The sequence below is a fragment of the Heliangelus exortis genome, chromosome 4 (assembly GCF_036169615.1).
Source record: "Heliangelus exortis chromosome 4, bHelExo1.hap1, whole genome shotgun sequence".
Classification (NCBI taxonomy): Eukaryota; Metazoa; Chordata; class Aves; order Apodiformes; family Trochilidae; genus Heliangelus; species Heliangelus exortis.
Genome location: NC_092425.1, coordinates 21,243,426 through 21,271,216, shown reverse-complemented (window position 1 = coordinate 21,271,216; position 27,791 = coordinate 21,243,426). Strand labels below are relative to the sequence as shown.

Sequence of the window (27,791 nt, the reverse complement as noted above, 5' to 3'; positions counted from 1 at the left end):
AAAACACTTACATGGATGTCACTCTGGCCAAGAAAACAGGAAGTCTCAGCTCTCAATGTGTTTGTGTTCTTAGGAGTACACCTTCATCTTAAAATCCCTGCTCCTTTTTAATGTATAGTGATGGCTCAGATTAACAAAATTAAACCTCAGATCATTTTATGCTGCTTATATCATTTTTGCACAAATAGATTTAGAAAGTGAAAATAATCTAGTTACCTTCATTTCTAGCAGCAGTAAACCACCAAAACTTTATTGTATGATGTTCATTGCTGTCACTTTTTGAGTTACTGAAGCCTCATCAATTTAATTCTTTCATATAATATTAACAGACAGCACTTAATGTGCAGGCAAAAAGCAATACCTGTGTACCAGTTTAGAAGGAGCTGGATTACTAACATCTTTAGCAAGATGTTGGCTGTTTTGAGGTGGTGTGTTTCTGCTTATCGTAACTGAATGGCTGCATCATTCTGCTATCTCATGAAGAAATAAAGCTGAGAAATAGAGATTTCCCCCACAGAGCAGAAAAATAAAAGAAAAACATTCATTAAAAATTAACATGGTATTTAAAATTAAATGTTAATGCAATTAGCTGTTAATTTAAAAATAACTTTTTGGCACCGCTTTTTTTGAACAAGAAGCTACATATGCCACGTTGGTAATGAAATAGCCAGGAAAATGTTTTGGGAATAATTCATAGCACTTGTTACAGGTGGTTTCTGAGCTAAAAGCTCGCTGTTCGTCACCAAGGGGGAAGCAGTATCTAAGGTACAGCAGAGATCAGCCAACATTTTCTGAATTTAAATGTCTGCTGCTTTCAAACTCTAAAATAAAGAATTAAATTTTGAGTAGTCTTAAGAATGCAGCTGTGACATTAGACCAGATTTCCCTAGGAAAAAGAAGCTTTAGCTTGCTGCATGTTTGAAGCCTCAGGGAGGAGGAAAGCAAGAATAGGAGGCTGGATTCTCTGGTTTAATCATGCCTCAAAATGGCAGGAGCAAGCACTGGGGAATTTTGATGTATTGGACTCAGATTTGAAGGCTGGTAGCTTCTGTGACCCAACTATGTCTCTTCTTTTGATGACTGGTTGAAAGATTAATCTGGAGATAACAGGAGGCATGGTGGAGCAAATCCCTGCTATTTGTAGAAATGGACAGGCAGAATGACCATACATTTCTACCAACACTTTCCACTAAGGGGAGAACAGTCAGATTGAGATTGACATTCACAGTGATATCAGGGATGTGTTATTAGTGTGTATTGTATAAAACTCACCTCAGTGGTTGTCCTCCAAGAGAAAATGGTACACAAATTTATTATATTCCACTTATTTAGATTTACTTATGTCTCTAAACTGCTCCCCCTTTTCATGGACAATAGATCCAAACAGTTTTGTTTATGATTTTCCAGTATAGTTTTATAGTTTTAAAAGTCCCAATCATAATATTCCCCTTCTTTTTGTGGAAGATTATTTCCTTATATTGTAGACTTTACTATGATAAAATATTTCAAAGGATTTAATCCAAATCTTACTCTCCCCATTTAAAGTTTTGCCTCTCATCTTTCATAATCTTGATTTTATGTCCTCAGATCATAGCTGATTCCTGTCCTGTTTTGACTAGTAGTAAATAAGTTGTTTATATTTTTTTCAACTTTCCATTGGTAGCCCAGGAAGAGTTTCACTGAAAAGCAGCATTACTGATGAGGACAAGTCCATCATGGGCTGTAATTGTGAAAGACCTACTTAGCATTTTTAATGGAGATACTCAAAGGATGGTAACAGGTTACTTCTTTTAAGCAAGGGGAACAGAACTGATTTTTTTATGAGATATCTTTCTCAGTAGGTATGCTTCTCTGGTTTCCATGGGATAAAGAGGATGAAGAATTCATCAAGATACCAAGAAGTGCAAAGAAAAGAAAGAATTAGTACAATTCAGATGGGCTTTTAAAAATGTGAGTGGAAGAGATCTATAGGCCATAGAAATGTTGTATAGAAGGGCCTTAGTTGACCTTAATATAGGAGATATTCCAGGAAGAGACTATCCTTGCCAGAGCTATAGAGATAGTATTATGTATGGGTAAGCTGTTTTTGAAAATTTCCCTAGTATCAGGCCATCCAAAAAAGGTCATCATCACTTTAGATTTTTCCTTGATTTATCTGGTGGAACTTAATATGGAAACAACTATTATTATTGTTCTCTTTCATTTACACAAGGGTAAGACACCTAAAAATTAAGATGTAGACTAGCATCAGGTCATTTCAATAAGGTGATAAACTAAGATAGTATATATTTCTTGAAAACACTGGCATGGGTTTTTTTCCCAGCTAGCCTCATTCTCAGCTGTATCAAAGTGGTCTCTAGCACCAAGTAACAAACATCTGGCACTGATCAGTAGATACATGTTCTTCCTCATCCAAATGCAAACATCTGTTCAAGAACTGCAGAAGTTCCAAGCTTTCTGCCAATATGCTCTAAAAGGAAATATCTTCCTGAGCCCGAATTGGTGATCAGTTGAGTTGTATTAGTTTGGGAAAGAGGCAGCTGCAATATCCAGCTCATCTTTTTTCTTCAGACTGGTGGGTTTATGTCACCACAAGCAGAGTGAAAAATGGAGTAAAGTGTGCAAATTTAGTTTACTTTGTGCTTTGTTCTGTAATAGCTTTTTACCTGTTTTTACAGTTCTTCCCATTCAGCTTGCATACTATAATCTCATGGCTGTACCCAAAAGCACTTTGAGAAGTTGATATGCCTAAGGTGAGAAAGTTTAAAAACTTGACTTCTACATAACAACATTGGTTCCATACTGGTGTGTTGTAAGTAACATAACCCTGTTGTCCTCTCCAGAAAACAATTTTCAGACAGGAGAGGACTCTTCTTCCTCAGCTACTCTTTTAAAGCATACCTGATCAGTGGATTTGCTTTCTGGCTCCAGAGCAAATTGCCATGCCAAAGAATTCAGGTGTGCAGATTGTGTCTAGGGAAACCAGGTGAGGCATGGAAACAAGTTAATCTTACGAAAATGTGTGGCAACCATCTTTATTGCCTTACTTAAACCCCGAAGTTTGATCTTTTTCCATTCAAGTAAATGGAAGAATCCAGGTGACTTTAATGGAAAAGAACTAAGCCCCTTTTGCCCACAATAAACAAAAGGGGGGTTGTGTGCTCTTTCCTGAGCAACACTCTGACATACATCCTGTCTGTCATTCTGCTACTCAGCACAGGTCAAATGAAAAACACATTCTTACTTGTTCCTTTTGTGAGGAACAAACATACATAATCATACCTTTGTAATTGAGATTGTGAAATGGAGGCAGGCAGTGCACCTGCAGGAAGTTTCAGCAGTTTAAGACATTCATAATAGTCTCCTGCATGTGGATGTTAATTTTCCTTTACACTTCAGGAATAAAGGTGGGAATGTCCTGGTTTTGGCTGGGATAGAGCTAATTTTCTTCTTAGCAGCTAAAAAATCATTGTGTTTTGGATTTAGTGTAGGATTTGGCAGGAGAAGAATGTTGAAAGTTCTTAATTCTTGCTAAGAAATCAAGGACTTCTCAGCTTCCCATGCTTTGCTTGTGTGCAGGTGCACAAGAAGGTGGGATGGAGCATAGCCAGAGCAACAGATCCAAACTGGCTGATGGGACATTCATGCAATATCATGCTCAGGATATAGATGAGGGTGGGCTAGGAAGCTCTCAATTCCAGACTGCAGTTTCAGGATTGAACAAATACGTTGAATGAGAGAGAATCTTGGCATGAATAGGTCTTGCCCTAAAAAGGTCTCCATTGACTCTAAGGGTAGTCCAGGTGTGTTGTCACAGGTGTCAGGTTGAATGAATTCCACTCCATATGTGGAACTGGAGTAATTACACACCTATAGTTACCACTTATGAATTTCATATTTCCCCTGAAAACCTGAAGAGAGTTTTGGCATGTGTCATTACAGCTCCGTACCAATCAGGAGGCAACATCATTCCGTTTCCCTCCTAGTGTGGATTGTTTTTTTTTCTCTTTGGAATCTACTTATCTAAACCTAGTACAAGTGATTAGTATTAGTGGAACCAAGAAGTCACTGCAGATAGAACCAGAAAGTAGTTTCATAACTTCAAAATAACTCTGTAGCACCAAGTCACCTCTATTATGTGTTTCATAGGGGATTTGCTGTTTCAGTTTGCAAATTTTTCAGTACCCCACTTCAAGTTATCAAATAGGAGTACTTATCTATAGAACTGAAGTGCACTTTTTTCCGAGAGTTGATGCATTTTTAGTTGCAGGAATGTTGCTTGAGGAAGAAAATACCTCACTGGTAACCACTGGAACCCAGTCTTCCATTGCCTCAGCAACAGGCAGTTGTGCTCAGAAATTGTCATGTGCCATTTTCAAGTTAGACTACAACTTATTTCAAATTGTTACCAGGTATCAGCATAAGCCCCATTTTTCTGAGCATTCAATATGTGAATGTGTCTTCAGTGCAGATGGACACCTCTGATGTCATTTACAGCTGGCCACCCCTATGTCTCAATAGTCATGTGCAAGTGCAGGTTAACACTCCACTCAGGGCAGCTCTACACTGGCAAGTACCCATGGCTCAGCCACATGCAGTAACTCTTCCTGTAACCACAGGGGTTCAGTGAAATTGCAGGCTTAAATTCATGAGAGGAAGAGAAGAATTAATCACAGCCTAAAATTTTAAACCTTCTGACAGCAGATTTAAAATGAAGAGGGTGGGAGAAGGTGCAAGGGTAAAAAGCATAAATAATTTAAGCATAAATTACAGTATTTTCTTAAAAACACATGACCTGTTAATGGCAATGCCTTTGCTGTGCTAGTGGCAACTAACAGAATCATCTAGAAGGCTCAGAAATTGCTGCAAGACGATTGTTTTTTAGTGAACAAAGAGTATGACACATCATACGCTATGCAAAACATTGCAAAACTGCACATTGTAGCTGGAAGAAAAGCTTTAAAAATATTCTGCAAGACAGATATTGCTATTGTTTCCTATGTAGTTTGCAACTTAGGAAGCTGTGGGCTAGATCTGCCTAGTGAAGGAGAGAGACAGCATAAAAACTCTTTCAAATGTGGACTTTTTCCCCCTCGGTCTGTGAAGCACTAGACCATGTCTCTCATTGTCATCAAGGTGGGTTTGATTTTTTGGTGTATTCTTTACCATTAGGAAATTTGATGAGTAACATTAACTGTAAACTGCAAGTTAGATAGCTTTGTCCACAGGCTAGAGAAAACCAGCCCAAATTGTTAGCGTGCTATAGTGCAGCCTTTAGGGCCAAGAAAGAAAAACAAACCCACATCAGTCACTGCACAAGCTTCAGCTTGTCTACACAAGCTTGTCTGCAGTTGTCAGCCTGTACTGCAGGTGCTACCTGCTACCTGCACTACAGAGGGATGACAGCTCATGAACTGTTAGCTTCATAGAGCCTTGAATATATCCTATTTAGCAAGTGAAAGTAGGACACTGGGATTTCATTACATGTTTTCATCCAAAAAAGCCCCAGTACTTCATAGAGCATGTGCCCTAGTTTAGTTGTTTGGGTTGGGTTCTTTGATAGTATTTTAATTTGAAATCTCTTTTTTTCCACCCACATGTAACTGATAACACGAAGAATTATGAGTGAAAAGAAAGGCACTCAAGTGGCTGAGACAGTAGACAAAATGACAACCCAAGCTAGGTGATTTGTTAACCCTTTGTGCACCTTTTCACAACTTGTGTGAAGCAGTCAGAGCTGTCATAGCTAGCTCTGCACACTGGTTTCCCATGCCCAGTGCAGGGGTCTGACATGGCTGAAGAGGTGTTACCCTGAGGGTATTGCTGGGAGAATGTTGTGATGCATTGGAAACCAGCGGGGTGTGCACACTGTGCTGTACCTACACTTGGACCATGAGCCTGTCGCTTGACCAAAAAGGAAGTCACTGCTACTACAGCAGGTCTGGGATCACCGCTGGAGCTTCACCAACACTGAGAGGGTGGGAACCAGAAGGAAGTTTGGCTCTGGGCTGCTTGGATGCTGTTTGGGCCAGAGCAGCATTAATCACATTTTTTGGGTCTGAGATGCCTTCGCTCGACGTTATTTTGGGGATCTCTGACAGACATGTGCTCTTTGGTCACATTTCAAACCAAACGTGGCTGCAGGGCAGCAGACGGCTTGATTCCATTGAGTCCAGCATGGTGATGTGTTACTTCCCTAGCGTGTGTGAGGTGAGAATGGCACTGCCTATGGTATCGGTTCTGTTTGCCGGCCTGGCCAGTACTTAAACGCCCGATTGCTGCAGGCTGCAGCATCTTGGCCACTATCAGGGAGCTTAAGTACGAGAATCTGCCCGGAGTGGGTAAGTGACGCTGGTGGCTCTGCAGTGCTGTCCCTCTCCGAGGAGGTCCCGGTGAGCAAGGTAAACGGGGGTACGCTCTGCACAACGAAGTGCGCGGGAGTGACTGCTTCTCTGGAGAAGGGCGGCTGTGTGCTGCCACATTGATAGCAGCAAATGCAGAAGAGTCTGGGGAGTGACTTCTGCGGGCTGCGGACGAACGCGAAAAGATACCGCCACCCGGCCTCCTGCTTTATGGAGTCGGGAAGAGCCCCTGCTGCGGCACCGCATACGGCTCTAGCCCTTCCTCCCGGTACTCCGGTGCTGGGGTTCCTGCCCGGCAAAAGAGGATGGCCTGAGAGTGAGCCCCGTTCTGTTAGTGCGCCTGCGCACTACCTGCGTATCTGTGGCCGTGACGAGAGCCCGCCCCTCGCTCACCCGCTCGGCCCGGGGGCGTCTCGGCGGAGGTCTGCGTGAGGGTGGGGGCAAGCGGGGGCGCCAGCAGCGCCCGGCACTCTCTGCCTGGGGTCCGGGGACTTTCCCCTAGGCGGGCGCAAGAGCCCATGAGGAACCAGTGTCCTCCGTTCGTGGCCTAGCGAGCAGGTCTTCAGAACATCCCGTTCTCGTGGTCGATCGCCGCCGGTTTATATCGCGCGGCAGCCGGGAAGACCCCAAGGGCAGGGCGAGCGGAGTTTCTACTCCACTTCTGTCATCTCTGGTCTCCGCAGACGCTGCACAGACCATCTCGACCTCTCTTCCAGGACTCCACGGTCCCCTAGACGCGAGACTGACCCCACTGTGGGGACTCTGGCGCGGCACCGCCACGGGAATACATTAGGCAAATTTAGCGCCGCGGCTCCGCCTCCAGGTGCCACGCCCCCTGCCACGCCCCCGGCAGCGCCTGCGCGGGGCGGGCTCCGGGCTGTGCCCGCGGCTCCTCACCCTACTTGGGCCCGGCACAGAGCTCCCGCCCAGGGCCACCCGATTCGGGGTGAGCCTCCTCGCCTGCCAACAGCAAACGCGGCGGGGCAGCCCTTCGTCAGGAACCAACCGCACGTCCTTCCGCTGTTCTGGCAGCCCTGCCCTCAGGGCAAACAGGGCTCAGTTTTAATGACTGCACTTTCCCCGACTCACGCAGAAAATCCGGGGTCAGTTTTCTTTTCCGTTGGCGGGTTTCATTCGTTCTCCTGGGAGAATCCTGCACGCTTACGGGGTTAGTGGATTTGTTCGAGTCGGTCCTTCTAAGCAAGCTCTGGCAATTAAAAGTCCAGAACTCAAATTGCTACAGACCGGGAAAGTACCTGGAAGGAAGACCGTGGGGTTTTACAACCGACGGGACTGCACAGATGCTTCTTGCCACAGCCAGTTCTTGGCAATTGTTTCTTCCTTTAGGGTTAATGAAATGTTAATGAATGCTCACTCAAATACTTAATGCACATTTACATGTATGTTGGAATCTGCTTGTTGAACTGTTTTCCGTGCAGAACGTGAAATAAAAATAACACACTTCAGCTTTCAGTTTCTATTAAGAGTAGCTAGACTTGTCCTTTAATGAATCACAACCAAACATCAAAGAGGAATAACATTCAAAAATTGTTAAAAAAAGTAAGCTTTAAGTCAGGACTTTAAAAAAAGGCATCTAGCACCCCAGCCTTTTAACACAGTTACCCCAACACCCCCCTGAGGTCAGTAAATAACGTGAGCTTCACTTTGTGAGAAACACAGGCTTTAACACTGCAACACAACCGTACTGCAGAGGGCACAGGACACGACTCCTGCCCCGCAGAAATGGCCATTGTGCACCTCCACCTGAGCAGGGTGAGGATTTGGAAATAGATCTCACACTTCCTGGCACAAATACCACAGCTCCTGAATCCAGCATAAAACTTGCTCTGCACCAGAAGCACACACCAATTCTTACACCATGTGAGACGCAGTTTAATGCACTGTATTCTCAACGCTGGGTGGCGCTTCAGAAACACTGAGGGGAAACTCCTGAGAAACCTAATGAGAGAGAAAGGTAGCCAATAGCACAGATGCACAAGGGACAGAGCAAGTTCTCATCTGGGCATCGTGAAGCACGAGCACCTTGCAGGCTTCAGGTGCTATGGGCTGGACAGCCACAACTGTTCAAAATCGCATAGGGTACAGGGTAACAATGCCACTGTGGTTTAGTCCCAAAATCACAACAGAACTTGAAATCCTTAGGTGGACACATACTACCGAGATCCCAGGAATTCCTACTCACTGCTCTAGTAATCAATCAATAGATCCATCAGTCAAGTGTAAGGTCTCCATTAAATAACACTAACTACTGTAATTAGACAAGATTAATTCAAAATAGCACTGAAGACATTATGTTTTTACAATTACATGTCATTATCCAATATATCAAAACATGCAGTTTATGCAGTATTGTAACATTGAAAACAAAAGGTAATCTCCCACTTCCTTTGCATCAAACCATCCTGTACAAGGCATAAAAACACAGCAAAGCCCAGGCTCAATTAGAGTTAACGCTTTACAATACACGTGCAGTCTCCATCATAGAGAAGCCATCTTTATCATTCCTTATGACCAAAGTAGTAGTAGATATTCTATAGGTCCACTCTATCAACTTTACAGTGTTTCAACTACGCATCCAAAGAAAACAACTTGTCCTTGTGGGAACACACCTTGAAGCCACTTGAAGTAAAGCTTCTCTTAAGGTGTTGAAAAAAATTATTGAAATGGCTGGAATATTTAATAGCCAAAACCCATGTACTATAAAAGCATATCCCAGAGGTTTTATTGTCTTAGCAGCAGTCAAAATATGCTTAGTGTAGAAATTAATGTTTATTTGAAAAAACTAAATTATATTTCACAATATAAATTAAGTCTGCTTACAGAAGTTTTGGTGGCTGAAGCAGCTGTGACTTGACTGCTAATGGACAACTTGCCAGTATAAGGCTAAATGGGATCTAACCTGCTAGTACAATGCTAAAGGGAATTAGGATGACATTTATATTCCACGTGTTATGAAAACATCCCATAAAAAGTCAACCAACTATTTTCTCTTAGTATGACCAACAGTGACCATTATGAACAACAGACCTGAAACAGATGATTCAACTCTTTGATTGAAATTTTTAAATGACTTCCAATCATTCAATAATGATGGTCCCTATATACATACTTCTATGTGGCTAAAAAAAGACATGGTAGACAATTGAGCACACTGCCATCAAATCGTAAGAATTACAAAATTGTCAGGTTTTAAACAGCAAATTGTACCTTAATCGTTTAATTAAAAATAGAAGAATTAGGTAGACTATTTTATTTTGCAAATAAACCAGCACACTATTGTGCTATATATTAAGGCATACCTTTAAATGCGCACTCGTCATCTCTAACAAGTTTTATACAATTGCTACCAAGTGAAAAGGACTATTATTGTCTTGCAAAACTGAGAAAGAAATACAAAATGTCTGGAAGCCTGCATTTTTAAAATACAAAATTAACCTTCAGTCCTTGTGTCGAAATACTATACGCAGTACAAATAGTGATTCACCCCTACAAGATCTCACGAGGATTTCTTAAAGCTGGAGGTAAATTCGAAGGTTTTGATTCTTCATCCAGAAGTACCAAATCTTCAATTTCACTACCTTTGTATTTTCTTTTACATATCTTCACAATAACTTTCTTCTTGAGGAATAATTTTAAAGCTTCTCTTGAAGCAACTGCTTTGGCATTTTCCATACTTTTACCACAGCCAGTACCCAAATAGACAGACTTGCACCTCAGTTCACATACTATATTTTCTAGAGAGCTCTTATTTTGAGGCAAGTCTGCAAGTTCCTTCAGGGGAACAAAAGCAACATCTAATGTAGCTTTTACAGACTGAATAGATGAGTTTAGAAGTTCTGCATGATTTACATTAGGACTGAAGCCTCCAACAGCAACCAGTTTCCAGGCTACCGCTTTATATAGTCTGTTGAAAAAAGGTTGTCTTTCCTTTGCATCTTCGTTGGTTAATGGTTTGCACAAAGCCTTGGCGGGGCTTTCGCCCGCTTGTGAGCCACCCTTGGAAGCCTGCAGGGAAGCACCTGCCTGAGCTCCCCCCCGGGAGGCCAGCGATGAGGGACCTTGCTGAGCACCACTCCGAGCAGCCAGCAATGAAGCAGCCACCTGAGCACTGCTCTTGGAAGTTAGCAGCGAGGAGCCCTGCTGAGCACCGCTCCGAGCAGCCAGCAACGAGGCAGCCACCTCAGCGCTGCTCTTGGAGGCCAGGAGCGGGGAGCCCACCTTAGCAGTAGCCTTGGGGGCCAGCAGCAGTGAGGTGCCTGCCTGAGCACCGCTCTTGGGGGCCAGCAGCAGCGAGCTGCCTGCCTGGGTGCCACTCTTGGGGGCCAGCAGCAGCGAGCTACCTGCCTGAGCAGTGCTCTTGGGCACTGATGCTGGGGCACTCGCTTGGTTTTTGGAAGACAGCAACGCAGCGCTTGTTTGAGGGGTACTCTTGGCAGCTGGTGGCAGTGCTGCTGCCTGCAGGGTGCTCTTGGTGGCCGGTGGCACTGCTGCTGCCACTGCCTCTGACTGCAGGCTGCTCTTGGCAGCTGGCAGCACTGCCTCTGCCTGCGGGGCACTCTTGGCAGCTGGTGGCACTCCTGCTGCCACCACCTCTGCCTGCGGGGTGCTCTTGGCAGCTGGTGGCACCACCACTGACTCTGCCTGTGGGGCACTCTTGGCAGCGGGTGCTACTGACGCTGCTGCTGCCTGTGTGGTGCTCTTGGCAGCCAGGGGCACTGCACTTACTGTCGCTTTCTTTTCAGGTGATGGCACATTTTCAAACTTGCTTTCTTTAGGTGGATTTGAGCAAGGCTTCTCTCCTGACTCTTTTTCAGAAGAAGATGTATTTTGCTCAGTAGTGTTTTCAGAATTAGCAGGTTTTCCTTCTGTTTCTGTGTCTGAGGCTCTGACCATTTCCTGGTCTGAAGTACAAGTTGCCTGTGAGTTTTCTGGATCTTTGCTAGTATCTTTTTCCTGCTTTATTGGCAATGGGCTCTCGGTTTCCTTTTGGGCTTCTGCCTTAGTTGTTCTCACATCCTTTCCAGTATCCTTAGAATCTCTGCTTTTCTCAACAGCTTGCTTCTTGGGGGGCTCTTCTAGCCCTTCTGAAAAACAAGTAAAGTATGTTATCCTCTACACTATGAGGTATCCAGAGACAACTTGCCTGCTTTCTAAAAACTTCTGGCAAGAATCTCTCTGAACTTTAAAAGTATTAGGAATGCACCCTGACCTGCAACTTCAAGTAATAACCTACTATTTTGGAACATTTTAATATTTTTGACAAAAAAATTAAAAATATTCAGGTACAAGATTTCAGTTTTTAACTGGGGACTTGTAGGCAAGTGCATATTTGTATTCTGGAAGCTCAAACAAAAAAATAACTGGAGCACATTCAAGAGAGTATCCGAACTAAACCCACCCATAACTGTGTATCCTGTCTACTAGTATATAAAAATACTTTTAAAATAGCACTTTAATAATTTCTTTAAAACACTAAGTTTCTTAACAAAGCAACAACCTCTGACTACCTCTTAAGACAACAAAAGATAAATACATTTAACCTGAAGTACAAGAGTCTACATTGCATTAAAAAGTAATCAGCTTAAAGTGCACCAGTTATAGGAATTCAAAACAAGAGCTCTCCATTACCAAAGGAATACTTTGGGCATTACATCTCCTTAATGGGTATTATGAGGGAAAAATAGGAGAAAAAGGGAAAAAGAATTAATAAGGAACTTTAAATTATTTTGACTACTTTCTAAGCCCGAGGTAAACAGCAAACATTCAAAACAAGCATTTTCTAGACTCCTAAGTATTGTCACAGCTATGATCTGCTAACCATTGCTACTTGATATGCCTCTTTTCTTCACCTTGGCAACCAGTTCATCTCTCGTGGTGCGGACAGGCGCGCCAGTCACCTGGATACCTTCAGCCATTTCCAGCGCTTTCTCCATGACCTGTGGGGGATACCTGCAGGGGCGACAAGGGGAGAGGAGGAGAAGGGCGCCATTAGCGCGCCGCGCCGCGCCGCCCCCCACCCCGCCGGGCCCGCCGTCCCGGCCCGCACTCACCGGCAGCCCAGGAAGACGTGGTTGGCCCACACCATGGAGAGGGACACCAGGCGCTGGAGCTGGGCGCTGCCCGCCGCCGGCGGCTCCCCCACGTTGCGCAGCAGGAACTCCCGGCGGTGCCGCCAGTGGTGCTCGGGCTCGCAAGCCCCGCGCAGCGCCTCCGCCCAAGCCACTTCTTCCGCCGTCCGCCCCAGGGGCTCAGCCGCCGCCTTTCCCGCCGCCATGACCGCAACCGCCGCCCCCGCTGCCCCCTCCTGCCCCGGCTCTGCGCGCGGGGCCCTCCTCAAGCCCCTTCAACGGAAACAACCGAACCGCCCCGCCCCGCCCCGCTCCTTCCGGCCGCGCGGGATGACCTCACAACCGGCGCGCGCGGGAGCCCTCGGTCGCCCCGGGCGGCTTTGTGGCGCGCGAGGGGAGGAGCGAGCGAGGGAGCGAGCGGGAGGGGCCAGGGGGGGGCGCGCGCCGCACGTGCCCGGCGTAACGGTCGGGGCCGGGGCGGGGCCTCAGGGTGCGGTGGGGAGGGGGAGCGTCTCGCGCAGGGCGGGCGGTGCCGGACAACACGCTGCACCTCAGGCCCTTCCCTGCCCCTTCGCTGCGGCCCGCGGATTGGGGCAGGCTTTTTTTTTTTTTTAATTTTAATTTATTTTTTATTTTTTTCCACGCTGTACCTGAAACTTGAGGTTTCTCACAGCGCCCGTGCAGGTATCGTACAGAAGTTGTTGTGTTCGGGCTCACACTGGGAGCAGTGTCAGGTTCTGGAGAGCTGCTGGTGCTGCCGTGAGCCTACGCAGACTGCCTGCTTCCCCATCCTGCTCTCTGGTTTTGGGGCTATTAGGGGAAAAGAGATGGTGTGGGCACGGTTCCCACCTGCTTTGTATTCCGCTTGGTCAAAAAGCGTGAACCAAAGCATCTTTTTGTGGGAGCCTCTTTTGACCTTGCTGAGGTCAGAGTTCATGGGATCAGTTCTTGTTTTTACCGCTTTGTTGTGTGATAGGAAGGGGGCAGGCAGGAAATGGGTCGTTGTAGCATTTTGGAGGAAACATTAAATGAGGGATTCCAAGTTACTAGTGCTGCTGTCCTACCAAGGGTTCATAAAGTTCCTCCTGCAGTTCTGTAGGCTGACTTTTATGTTGCAAAAGAATTTGATTCAAAATCAGTTGGAGAATTGTATCAAAATGTAACAAGCACGCTGTCAAAATGTCACAACCTGTGATATGCCAAGATAGTGCTTGCTGAATTAGTGCAACAGAGGATAGCGTTCTGAACTAGAAGGGCTGTCCCAGGAGAGCTGTACTGGTATTTGTCCCCAGATAGAAGCTTGTGTTTGCTTGTTTTCAATTTTTAACACCTACGTGTTCATGAAGTGAACTACAAGATAGAAGGAAGGAGTGTTTCTCCCTAAGTCCCCTAATAATTCATGTTCCCTAATAATTTCATGGAAATTATTATGTAGTGGTTTAATTTGTAGCACCTCTGTGGTGCAAAACTAAATAATTAAGGAAGCTTATCCAGAAAAAAAAAAATAGTCCAGTGTCTGTCCTACATGTATAGCACCTAGAAATGAGATGGCCCTGTCTCCTAGACTTCTGAGTCTGATACCACAAATTGTAACTTCTTGGTTAATATGGACCCTAGAAGGGAACAGTGAATGGAATCCTTGTCAAATACAGGTTTGACTGCATTTGAACTGAGATCATCCATGCCTCCAGCCCGTTCACACTCTTCAATGAATCAGTTTGCTTTCTAATAAAGTCAGTGGAGACTTGGCCCGGGCTTGAGATCTGCCCCTTAGGGACAGTAGGAATTCAGCCAGGCCTGTGTGGCAGTAGCAAGGCTGCCTGTGCTCTTGGAAAGGTAGCAGAGCAAACAGCCCAACCTTGAATGCCCAGTCCTCCTCTGCAACCATCTGAACTCCCAGGAGTAAGAACTAGTGCTGGGTGGGTCAGATACCCGTTAAGAGCAGGAGCTGTGGAGGGTTAAACTCTAGTGTGTAATGGAGCAATCCTGTACACTCAGAGCCATCCCCAGCAATCATACTTTGGTGTTGCTTTGTGAATAAGAGCTCCTGATGCTAAACCTCAGAGGTAGGCATCCACATCTCAGAGTTTTGTGTCCACTCTTGGTCAGCCTGTGTGTATATGATAATATGGACTCAACTGTGAGTCTTGAACTCCTCTAAAAGCATCATTCTCGGGAGTGTTGGAGAGTCAGCACAGCTACAAAGCCTAATGTATCATCTGGTCCTAGAGTGGTTCAAGAATTGATCAGACCTTCTTCTTGCCCAATTTTGGAGGATAAATTAATTGAGAGCCATTTCACCTATTTGCCCAGTGACCACACATGCCAACACAGACATAGATGACAGCTGGAGAAAAGTCAGAGGACAGTTGTACAGACTCTAAAGTGGCTCACAACAGTTTTTGGCTGTAGTGAGCAAATTCTATGGTTTGGTATATTTCTGGCACCTTATGCTGCTAATTTTTGGTTAATTTTCTCTAATAGTCCTTCTGCCTCAGTGTAGCCTTGTTGTTGGTACAAAGTTGACTTAAATCAATATCAAGCTTTTTGTCTTCCTGACCTGTTTTTTCCAGATGTATCCTTTTTACTTTATTATTGTCTGATACCAGAAGCAGGCCAGACCCCATCCCTGGAGCAGGGGACGTCATGGGTGTGCACAGGCAGACAGACATAGGTGTATGCCTGCAGTGCTCTCCGAGCCCTAGAGACATACTGTGTCTCAGGCTGATTAAACAAGTGCATCTGGTAGGAAGGAGAGAAAAACACTGCTGTTAATTTAAAAAAAGGAAGCAAGTAGTGTTTTCATTCTCACCAGGAAAGCCAATTTTGAAGTTAAACACCTCATTGACAGTGCTAATACTGTGCATTTAATTTTCAACATTGGAAGAAAAGAGATGTTTTTATACCCACTAGGGAAGGAAATTCTAAATGCCACGTTGATAGTAGTGTTGTTAGAGTCGTTTGGGGCTTGATAATAGCTTCTTTTGGCAAGATATAACTAAAATCTCAAGGTGAATCATACCAGTGTCTGTAATCACAGTATTGCGCTTGCACTTCCTCTATAATAAAGAAAGTTTATTTCTGCCTTTGTAAACCAGTGAATTATTATTTCTTCAAAGTCAAGTCCTGCTGAAACACAGAGGGCAGTAGCCCCATTGAGTTCAATTATGTTCTGTGCAGTTAAGGTTAATGTATAGTGACACTTTTTATTCAGCTTAATACAAGAAGCGTGCCCTTAACATCACAGCAATGCAAAGATAAAGCTCAGAGTTATTGCCACAGAAAGGCAGTGACAGTGGGATCTTACTAGCTTGGCACAATAAATCCTCCGAGTACCATCTGTAGGTTGGTCCTTGCTCTAAGTAGAAAATAAACACCTGAGAGTCCTGGCTTAAGTTCATTAGAAATGCAGCTTGAAGGACAGAAAAGACATTTTGCCGTTTCCTAAGATAACAAACATGTTCTGCTGGAGCAGGTCATTGAAGGTCTCTTAGCCAGGCAAGGGACAGCACTTCCAGGGAGACGTCTGCATATGCCAAGGTGGCCAGTCATTACTGTTCAGTAAATTAATAATTGGAATAAAAGAAAATACTTGCTGAAAGAGCATTAATGACAATGTAGGCTTGTCAATGGAAGGGATGAAAGTGATTTAAGTAAGCATAGAGTAAATCTGTGTTTCTATTTCACCAGTTATGTGACTTTTATGCTACTACAAGCAGCTCTGGCTTACAAAACCCTCCGTCCTTCTGGGACTTCTCAGCAGAGGAAAATGTATTGTGTAATTGCAGTGGATAAAGCTAAAAGCAAAAATTAAGAGCTTAATTTATCATAATTCTTCCTTATACATATGTGCTCTTAGTACTAGCTTAAGTAATATTTGCATTTAGTAATACGCTATACTTGAAATGTATAACAATTTGTACAATAGGTTTGTCAGGTTTTTTCCTTTAAATTAGGCTGTTAAGCTTCAACTACAGCTAAAGGTAGCTAAAGGTATCACTTGCTAAACTATGCTTTAGGTAGCATACCACTTGCTAGATGCCAATTGCTTTCCCTACCAAGGATGGAAGTTTGGGATATCTTTACTGCTACCAAAAATGATCCGAGAGTGAAGGCAGGGAAAAAAAAAGGGGGACTTTGTCTAGGATAAAATATTGTGAAGATCTTATATTTGAAGAGCTTAAATGTCTTGGTGCTCGAGAGTGGTGTCTGACCTTCTGACTACACTTAGCATAATTTGAATAAATGAATAGTCCACCTTGCTGACTTAGCATGTATCCCCACCATCATTGCTACTACTGCATTCAGGTCTATCCCATCTGCAGGGACTGCAGGGCCCCAAAGCACTGCTCTCTGCCACCATGGGCGGGAGTGAGGCTACAGAGACTGCACTCCAAAAATGCTGCTGTTTTCTCTTCTTCACAGGTGCTTGAGTGTGTCAGATAGGAATGGTGAGGGGACATGGATCTGACTGAGGGAAGGGAAAGAGTAAGTTTTGAGACTGAAACTACTAGGAGGTAGAAAGGCTAAACATGAGAGTAATAGGGATAGGATACGGGGATTAGGTGGGGAAGGAAATTAAGTTCTCAAAAAAGAAATGAAGTAGAACGAGTTCAAGGCAAGGGAACAAGTACAAGTATAGATGAGAAACTGGAGGACTAAGAGAAATGAGAGAGAATAGATGTGGAAGGCAGTGTGGAAACCAGAAAAATGGGAGCACGTGGGTAGAGTGGACAAAATCAAAGTCTTCAGAATTAAGTCTTGATCAGAATCAAGTCTTGAGTTGAGCAAAGGGACAAGCTGTGATGAGAAGGGGAGCATTGATAGAAGAATCACTGAGACTTGAACAGGCATTTAAAGACAGAAATGTTAAAACCTGGAGAACACAGGGACACTAGCATTTCAGTGTTGTTTTTTTTTTCCATTGCAGCAGGCATCTCCTAGGGTAAGACCAAAATATATCCTGCTGTTCTAGTTTAGTATATGTTTTTGTCTTTTCATTGTTCTGTAAAGGAACAAAAGAGGTAGAAATCTGTTTGTTTGCAGAAATTCGTCTTGCAAGACACCTTTAAAAAATTGCAGATAGGAAGCCTTAGGCCGTTGGCAGACAGCTCTACCCTACAGTTGGAAAAAGCAAGAAAACTGCCTTAGGAATCCTAAAGCAAGTATTGGCATGAATTAATTGTAATTCAAGAGGATTCAGGAAAACATTAGAATAGCGAGGAGGTCTTACATGAAAAAAAAAAGTCTATTATGAGGCTATAACATACAAAACTTTTTATTTATGTGTGTGCATATATATGTACACACACATATATGCATCTATACATAAACATGCATATATAATGGAATATAGATATGTGTCAATATGTTTTTTAAATGCTTATATTATTGAGAATGTAAACACCTATAAATCTAGATACCCCTGCTTCTTCAGTCAAACTATTCATGCCTTGGAGGAAAAGAAAAATTACAACTAATATTTTATTGGCTTGGGTTGTGGATAGGTGCATTGAACAAATGGATTCTATTAAATCTTTATACCATGCTGTACCAGTATGAATTTTCTATGTGCTATATATTTTGCAGACACAAATAACTGATATAAGGAGCTTTCCTGAGACTCCAGGCAACAGTGTCAGATCTAATTTGAATTATTGCTATTGAAAATAATGGTTCTGTTTTTCATTATTGTTATAACAATATCCCTGACAACCTGCAATTTACCTGGTGTGATCAGCATCACCTGAAAATACAGAGCTGTTTTTGTGCTGTGGTATTTTTGTGTATCCATCGTGTGCATAGGCATGTTATTTCACATGAACTCCACTGGATGGCACTGCAGGAGACAAGATGGCTTGGAAAAATATGCAGAAGTTGGGTATTACTCCAAAAACTGAGAGTGGCTTACTTTCTCATTCCATTACTGAAATAGACAAATGTGGGCTCATTTTCCATCCTGATGTAATAATTTATCATCAAAGCCACCTCTTAAACACCCTAGCTGTAGTTCTAGGTTTTGACAGTAGCAAAATTACAGTGGAGGCAGTGTCAAGGCTTCCTAATCTGAAAACCTCATCTCCCCTCAAAGATGTAAAGGCTAAGAGATGCAGCTTGAGCCCATTCTGGATTTTCATGTGAAGATTTGGAAAACATCAGAAGTACTTTCAGTCCCTGTCCTCCATGGCAATGCTTTCAATGCTGGCCACTTTTACCTTAATGAGCACATGCAAGTCTAATAGCTTTTAAGCTCATTTGAAGAAAACTACATAGGAATTCATTCAGAATTAAAAGCTTCCCTCTTCTGAGGAAGTGTTGTATAGTGTTTCAGAGAACCTCCTGACTTGAAACCCCATCTGCAGTCCCCATACAAGGACCCCTGTTTTTTCTCAGGTAGGGCCCATGTGATCCTGCACACAATTACTCTCTGTCAATCAGAACTATAACCTGGAAGTCATCTTTGACTCCACTCTCTTTTTTTGACCTGTTTATCTTGATGTTTATGAATTTTGTTTCCTTTTCTTCTCCAAGGTCCCTTTTTACCTCTGTCCATATCACAGATATGCCTGACCTGACCTGTCAGAAAAGTCCCTTGAAACACCATTCTTGCACTTTCTCCCTGGCCTATTTCTGTGGCTCCTTTTTGTACTCACATCTACAGTATTTCTCCATAGATTTCCCTGTCTCTGCAAGCCCCTCCAGCCCTCTGAGAGTGTAGTTTGAAAATTTTTTTGGCAGCTGTGCTCGTCTTGGACAGTCTCTGCCCCCAGACGTTCCCTCCTTTCTCTTTGATAAGCCCACTGGTTTGCTGGCACAGTTGTTCTGTTCAGTTGTGTGGCAAACCAGATTGGGAACCTGATGTGTCTGAAAAGCAGCATGGGGAAGGGAGGAGAGGCACCTTTTCCAGCTAGGTTATTTCCCCAATTTAGCCTCTCAGACAGCACCCTGCTGGTGCAGCTGAGGGGTTGGGTCTGGGATGGAGACGAGTGAGGAGAGGCCCGGGGTTGCAGAGCAGCAATGGCTCATGCTGGTTTCTGCAGCACTGGTGTGAGCTCTGGAGCCATGACCTGGTCTCGACGGTAGCGGAGGCAGGCTAAGAGCAGCTGCTGCTGCAAGGGTAGTGCTGTGCCTCCTTCCTAAGCCCTCCTCATGGGCTGCTTCCTGGCACTTCCCTTGTGCCAATGCTGGTGCTGGCTCACCCGAGTGGGCCCTCTGTGGGAGCTAGCCTGGCACAGAAGAGTCACCTCTTGTGACAGCCAGGGTTTACCTGGCTGTTCTGCCAAGTGTCCATGGAGCCTGCCCACTCAGCTGGGTGCTCTGTCTGCTCAACTACATTCTCAGTTGCACTACAACACTTAACTTTGCCTTTTCCTGTCATCTTCTGTCCTCTTCTCTTCTCAGTCTCCCCATCTACTCCATCTGCTTTTCTCATAGTTATGTTAATGATGTCCTTTTGGTCACCCTCAACATATGGAATACCCTCCCTGAAGCAATTGCTGCATCCTTCAAATCTCTCAAGATTTCTTCTACCGTGACACATATGGTAAACTGCCAGCTGATAATGCCCAGTTTAGTTTCTTGTAGGAATTTTGGGTTTTGTTACTACATTTAATGTATCCATGTATTAACTTAAAATGGGCATACTTAATCTGTTTATTTGAGAAGCTAAAAGGGATTAAGCTTTCACAGAATCTTTTTTGGAAAACAAGAATTCCCAAAGCTATGCCCTGAAAGAAGTGTACTTCCCTAGAGTAATATAAAATGCCAGAGACTGATTTTTCTGTTGCTTCACACCTTGGATCATCATTCATGCTTGTGCAAATGGACATAGCATTGCTACTAAGCAGTTTACAGTAACATCTTACAGAATTTTAAATTAGTGCCCCAGAGACAAGAGAACAGAGAGTCAGTGCTTATATGAGCAGCTGGGGATAGAGACCTAGGGATTTATTTTCACCTAGTTGTTTTCAGTGTTTGGTCTCTTCTTAGGCACATGTGGAAACATATCCTAAACATAATTTATTCTAGTATTTTGATATGCTAAGCATTTTATTCCTATTCAGCTATATAGAAAAGTTATGGAAAATCAGCAATAAGTGTAGCTTCACATTGCCTTGGAAACAATAAAATAAAACAAAACTCTGTTAAAAATATGTTATATATATATATAAAAAAAAAACCAACCAAAACCAAAAAAACCGTGACAGAGGGCACCTTTACACCATGCAGCAGAGCACAGGACTTCACAGAGCACATACTCATGGAGTTGTTTTGGAGTCCAGGAAACAGCAGCTGTAGGCTTGCATATGAGTGCACCCAAAGTACTTAACCCTGTTGGTAGGTGGTGCTAATTAGGTTGGACGTGGTGCTAATTAGGTTAGATACAACACTGTGGTCATGTAGATACACAGTGCCTGTGACTCCAGCTCAGACCTGACTGGAGGATTCCACACATACTGCTGCATCAAGCAATATGTGCACATCCAGAGAGAGAAATCGTTTCCTCGTGGCCTTTTGTTCATTACCCTGTAAGGTTCAGCTGCAGTAACAGATGCATTTTGCCACATACAAGTGTCAGACGTGGCTTTGTGCCAGGGATTACCTCCCTCTTGGTAAAAACAGAAGTTGCCCTTTTAAGTTGTACTTCACACTGTTGAGTTGTTGCTGTGGATTAATGGATATCCAATATAGCTGCTTCTAAAACTGTTCTGTTTTACTTCTTAATTAAGACTGTAGGTACTGAGAGGAGCAGGAAAGAAGGAGATGGTACATTTTTTCAGCCACGGTAACTTTTTAAAAATCGTGAATGTGCTGCAAGGTCACGGAGGCAGACGGCAGTATGGCAAAGAGCAATACAGTCACCTCCAGTACATTTATCAGGAGACTCACCTTTCCTCTTCAGTGAGACAAAGCAATGTTTTAGGTTAGAGATATGATCCCGACTACAGCATAAATTCTGTATCTGTGTAACTGGGTGCAAGTATATTCCCAAAGCACTGACTGCAGAATTGCTGTTTTCTCGAATAACTCATTAATATGTCCATAAACATAACTTTCTTTCAAAATAATTTAAAGTTTCAAGTTGATGTTTGTATGAAGGGTGGTGCTGATTAGTAATAAAAAAAAGATAAACTGAACAAGCAAAACAAAAACATTGTTCAAGAGGCAGTGTTCAGAATGACCTGTGGGATTGAGGGTAATAGAACATCTTTCTCCTCTTTTATTTTTTAAAGCATCTCAGGTAGTAATTTTGGGAACTTCTTCCTATTATTTCATTTCCATTTGACAGGCAGATGAGATAGAGGTTTTATTAGAATGTAGTGATCCATTAGTAATTAGCCTATGGCAAGTCAGTGAGGAGTTAAGCAGCGTAATATACTTGGTCATAATGGATTGAGATCTGACGCCTGAAAAATTATGAAAATTATGAAAATTAATAGTTTCTTGATATTGGAATGGTTTTTCCTGGTGTTTTGTAAATTGTTTAATGTCACAGAAAGGGATCTGGTTCCCTGAAGATTTGAACAATCATTTTAAACTTTATAATTTCATCAACCTATTTTTTTTATCCAAGGTATCACTATTCAGAGATAGTCAACACATGGTAGCAGGAATATAAATTTTTTAAAATAATATTGCTAAACAAAGGGCACATAAAAAGTACTTAAAGAAATTAACTTGGGGTTTTTTTTTTCTCTTTTTAAATCCTTCTTTATGCTATCTTCAATTAGTTTGTTTTCCACTGTGTCTGCCAGGAAAATTTATGCATGCACAGCTAGATACCTCTGACTTTTAAAGTCATGGCACTTAGAAGAATGCTTTTAAAGAGAGACACACAAAAGCCAATATTACCCATGAAAATTTTGTAAATATTTATAGGCAGTATATGTTTGATATGTAGTTGTGGGATTTATTTTTTTTTTAATTTGAAAAATCCATCTGCTGCTAGCAGATGATAAATATTTAGATAAATTTTGTGCCTGGTGTACAAGGGCACTATTTTTTTTTTAGAAGGAACATTGTAAGCTTGCTACCGTAGGCTCAGCCCCAGTTCCCCAACTCGAACAACGTAGCAGGCACTCTCTTCGGGTGCGCTCTGGACTTGTATGAAAAGGCTTCCTGCCTAGAAAGCTATAAACTACCTTAGTGATAATTTTGCTTAATCTGCTGCAGGATTTTTCCCAGCAGCTGGACTGAAGTATGTCTCCTGGGAAAATACCTGATTTTGCTTTAAAGACTCTGAACAATTCTGACTTTACCACCTCTCCTGTGTTTATCTATCCCAGCTGTTAAGAAATTGCATCTTACTTCAATCTTGAATTTGTTTAACTCCAGTTTATGGTCGTTAGATTTTGTTACATTTCTTTCTGCAAGACTGAACACCCCACTGCCATCAAGTATCTTTTCTGTATGTATGTAAGCCAGTCACCACTCTTCTCTGATAGACTTAATAGATTTTTTAAAAAACCTTATACCCTAGAGATTTTTTTTCAACCCTTTGGATCATTTTTGCTGCCATCTGTCTGACTTCTTTTTAGGGCTCACATATCCTTCTTGAATCATGGGCACTGTTTTTTTCTGATGCTGGGTGTAGAGTAAGGTCACATTGTAATAGTTATTCCTTTTTTTTCATACAGCTGATAAACATTTATTGTATATTACAGCTGCCATTTGCTGGATACACTGCATGTAATGATAAGTTAGTAGATGAGGTCCCTAGAGCTTTGGAGGTATGACACTTGCACTCTGAATGTGTGTTCACATGACCCTAATTTATGCTGTGAATTAAAGATCCTGCCAGATCTTCTGTCATACTTTGTCCTTCTTTGCTACTTAGATGATTCTTAAATTCCACTAAAACATATAAATTTTAATCTCACTTTTTCAAAATGTGGAAGGGCTGCATTGTAACGTGAATTTTGGGTTTCCAGTAGGAGTACTCGGTCCTAAATTAGGGTGAGAAACAGAGGGACTGTTCTGTTGCTGTGCTAAGAATAAAAGAAATTAAGAAGGAATAAGGGCAAAGGAAGCACTGAGAGAGAACAGTGGCCATCTTCTGAGAAAACTCTGTGTGGCTGCTTTCCTGGGCATCAGGGGAGTGGAAATAGCACCCAGTTAGGAGTGTGTTGCCCAAGAAAAGCTGAAGTTTGATAGACCTGGCTGGTTTAAGACTGGGTACACAAAAAACTGGTAAGAGAAACATTGTTATTAATGACTTGTGCAGGTTTATAATATACTTACTAGCGAGTACATTTAGCACATGAACAAAAACTTCTGTGAGTACCGATGTATGTCTTGTAATTCCTGTGGTAGGGAATCACAGAAATGTTGTTCAGGAGAGCTGTCTGCCTAGTCCAGATCTGTGCTTGAAGCAGGCTATCGCCACACTTGTCTCTCTGGATCATCTCAAAATGTCCACAGCTCCTCCAACTCCTGATCTACTACACCTATCTGCTTTTTCTTGTTCTGCCAATGTGCAGGCAAATCTTGTTGACCTCTAATGTGAATCAAGGGAACTCTCCTGACTGAAAAAAAATGCTATTATTTTTTTTCTTTCTAGACTTCCTGAGTTTAATTAGGTCCTTAATTCTGTTTATCACAAGGCTGTATGACTATGAATGCTGGCACATGAATGCTACAGGAGCAGATACAAGCATTCAAAGGGAACTGCTTGTGCAGCACAGTGTTGCAATGTAACCACACAACTCCAACAATTTGCCAGCATAAAAATGTGAGATGTTTCTACTTCCTGAACTCCTCCGTGGCCTTGTATTTCACTTTTCTAGTGGCCATGGTGAGTGGAACTAGGGAAAAACAAACCTCACCATAAAAAGTGAATAGTTACTGAATCATTTATTGTATGGAACTACTCCTTTCAGTGGCAGCTAGCTCTTTGGATGGCTTTTCATTTCTGGAACACAGTTCCATAGCAGCTCATCCTTATCTAAGTAAGACCTACCATGGTCCCTCCTGCTATTTTTGCAGCTGAACAGGGGGTTTGTCCAGGGATCTTTGCAGCCAAGAACTAAACTTGCCGAAAAAAAAACCCCAAAAACAAAAAAAAGACCCAAAAAACCCCAAACAAACAAAAAAAAACCAAACCAAAAAACCCAAACCAAAAAACCAAACCAAAAAAACCCCTGCTCATTCTCAGCTGGTTTCAGAGAGTTAATGTGGCTGAAAATTAATCACTATTTTATACAGTGAGTATTCAGCCAAATTTGCAACATAATCTGATGCAATGTGTTGGTACATGTGGTGAGAAGGGGAAGGGAGAAAGGCTGGATCATGAATCTGTCCTCTGACACCGAAAATGTCAATTATTTCACTTGTTCTTTTCCTGAAGCACAGTATTGATGTGCTCTTTTGTATTCACAGTAGGTCTTAAGATTATTGTAAGATGCTGAAAGAGGCCTGTGGTGTACGGAGACATGTGAAGTCAATATTCTGTGGATCATTCTGGACTCATTATTGAATGACAGCTTGTGTTTGCAGGGACTGACTCAGTGACCCAGATGGTCTCTTACAGTCTTATGTTTCTAGCAGTATCCTTCCTAAGAACACCCTACTGTTAAAACTGTTGAGAACTATTTTTTCTTTATCCTGTAGTTTACTTTAGCCCCTTTCTGATTTGTTGCATTTGCTACTGTTCTGTCCTTCACTACTGTGTGTCTTTAACAGAGGAGAGAGCTTTTGCTCTTGGCTGTGCTAAAGATTTTCCCCAAGTGCAGCCATTAGAAACCAGCTGCAGACCAAACAGTGCAGGCATTTGATTTTTTCGAGGATGTTACATTTTCAGCTCCTGTCTGCAGTAATTAATTAGCATAATTGCTGAGCCGACTCCCTGCGGGACTGCCTGATCATTAGTGCCAAATCCAGGAAGAGAGCAGGAACTCCCAACCCCCTGAGTAGGCCACTGCAGCAGCTCTTGTCATCTGTAGAGCATTTCATGAACATTTCAAGTGATGCTGACAGAAAAGATTCACTGTCTCATGGTTAGGAGGGGCTTGCCCAGATTCAATTAGGCTGCTGCCTGAGATCAGGCCAATCTGCTTCCTGGGTGAGATTTTGTCAAAGGCCATCTGAAACCTGAAGGATTGCTCTCGGCTAGTTCATCTTCATTTTGTTGATATGCAAGGAGAATTATAGAAGGCTTGAGAGAAAACAGGATACAAATCAATGATGATGTGCAGTACTGGGGCTGTTGTGCCAAAAGCTAGCCCAGAAGAAAATTCTGTCAACTAAAGATCAAACTTAAGTCCAATAGAAACACAACTGAATCAAACAGTCAAAAAATAAAAATGCTGTCATGAAATTAAACAGTTTCCTTCAGGTGCAGGAAAACAGTAGACACTGACAGTATTTAAAAGTTGCTTTTGTGAAATATTTTGTAGGCTTGTGATACAGTGTAATATAGTTTAATCTCTTCTCTCGTTCCCTATGCCTGTTTCAGAAGAAAACAAGAAAGTCAATCCAAACAAAGGATTAAGAGATTTCAATAACTGGACTAGTGCCATTATCCAGACAATGGGCCAGCTCTTTAAATGCCTGGTTTTGATTGAATTGAATGACTATATCAGAGGGAGAAGAATTGGAATGCAGAAAAGAGGAAATGGAAAGTCTAGAAGAGCTACACAGTTATTTTACCTATTACGCCCTTCCAGCAATGCATCCTGTAAACAAAGCAGCTCTGAGAAAGGATCTCTCCTCACTGGAGAATAAGGTTAGGGGCAACTTTTGAGAGATGGACAGAGAAAAGAGATTGATATTAAATGAGATTTAATATAGATAAATGTAAGGTAATACACCTGGGAAGAAATAATAATCATTATATAGAAAAAATCAAGACCTGCTATTTGAAAAACAGTAATAGAGAAGAGGGCCTGGCAGCAATGGTTTATAATTAATTACTGCAGACAGGAATTAAAAATCTGACAATGTGGCAAAAATCAAATACCTTCTTATTCTGGGCCAGCACCAGAGGTGTGTTTCTACACTGAGTGCATGGACATTGTTTACTCAAACAAGGGAGTTGGCAATAAGACAACCAAATATTAAACTTCTGGGTACCATGTTATTAATTTTATCTATAACCTGGGGCCTTGCTTGCTGGTATTATAAGCACAGACTTGTGGTTTTTTAATTGGTGAGTGCAGTAAAACAATAAGATAAATCATCTTCGAAGTACAAACTCTTGATGAGTTTGTAGAAGGGTACTTTCTCTTTTCCAGTCCTCATATTTAAATACAGAATAGTGTCTTAAAATGAATCAGATTGAGGAAAGAAAAAACCGCTTTCCTAAAGAAAACCACTACAGCTGAAAACAGTATAGAGAGAATTAAGACAACATAACCATTCCATAATTCAGTAAGAGAGAACCTGTTGAAAAGAAATGAATGCCAAAAGTAGAGTTATTCTTTTATTTAGATAAGAAGTGTTGTTCAATAAATGCACTTCAAAGATATCAAAACTATCTATTTTGCACCAAAGACCAGATGAAACATTACTATGCTGAGAAGACAGTGCCACGTGAAAGCCTGCCAGACAGCCCAGAGAGTGTCATAAAGAACTGTCTGATTGCAAGACCTGAAGGCTGTGTATTCAGAAGTTCATAGACTTGTAGATCAGAACATAACACAAATTGATTCTAGTCATAGAAGAGGTAAAGGAGAAAACCCTAGGAAGACATAGGGTGTGGAATATTAAAAATGTACAGCACTATTTTGTCTTGTTACTGCTGGGAGTACAGGGTAAGCCTTTCTTTGATTTGAGCAGGCTATGCACCCCACTGTAAGGCAACCTTGGGGTGGTACTGTTTCTTCCCAGGCTGGATATAGCTTGGGATCAAACTACCATGCTGTATGCAGGTGCAGGAAGAGGAATTAATCATACCATGGCAACTTTTTCTCCTCCTGCAAAAAGGGTGATGGAACATTTCTTAGAGCCCTGTACCTCAAAAAGCATTTGTTTTGGGTAGTGCAAAACTGATTATTTTTTAAAAAGCAGCAAAAAATATGGCAAATCTATATAACAGACTTTAAAACTGAAATTTCATCTTCCATCTGTGAGGGCAGATAAAGCTACAATAATTACTTAGGGAAGGGTCACTCACCTTCTCCCCACAGCCTCCAGAGGCTTTTCAGAGACAGCAAAGCTTCAACTGCAGAAGGTTTTAGTCTGTGAAAAGAGGTTTGGAGCACATGATAATTAGCAACTCACAGCTGAATTTTGCCAGCTGTCAGAGTATTCTTTGCTATCACCACATGAAAGTACTCCTGCAGGTCTCCCAAGTCTCCCTAAATGTGTGTTGTAATATGATTTGTCCACATGGAACTTGTTA

At 42.5% G+C, this 27,791-nt stretch overlaps 1 protein-coding gene across 2 annotated transcripts; it reads right to left on the bottom strand.

Moving 5' to 3' along the window:
- Window positions 1-7,830: 7,830 nt before the first annotated feature.
- On the bottom strand, window positions 7,831-12,774 carry CDKN2AIP (CDKN2A interacting protein). 2 transcript variants are annotated; one of them, XM_071743258.1, is made up of 3 exons: window positions 12,434-12,774; window positions 12,202-12,332; window positions 7,831-11,464 (listed from the first exon to the last, which is right to left on the bottom strand). In XM_071743258.1, the coding sequence occupies exons 1-3, from the start codon at window positions 12,655-12,657 to the stop codon at window positions 9,870-9,872; spliced, it is 1,950 nt and encodes a 649-aa protein (XP_071599359.1). In that variant the 5' UTR covers window positions 12,658-12,774; the 3' UTR covers window positions 7,831-9,869. The 2 variants fall into 2 exon arrangements, with proteins under 2 accessions (XP_071599359.1, XP_071599358.1); XM_071743257.1 differs by having other exon boundaries at window positions 7,831-11,467; window positions 12,434-12,773.
- Between the last annotated feature and the right edge of the window lie 15,017 nt (window positions 12,775-27,791).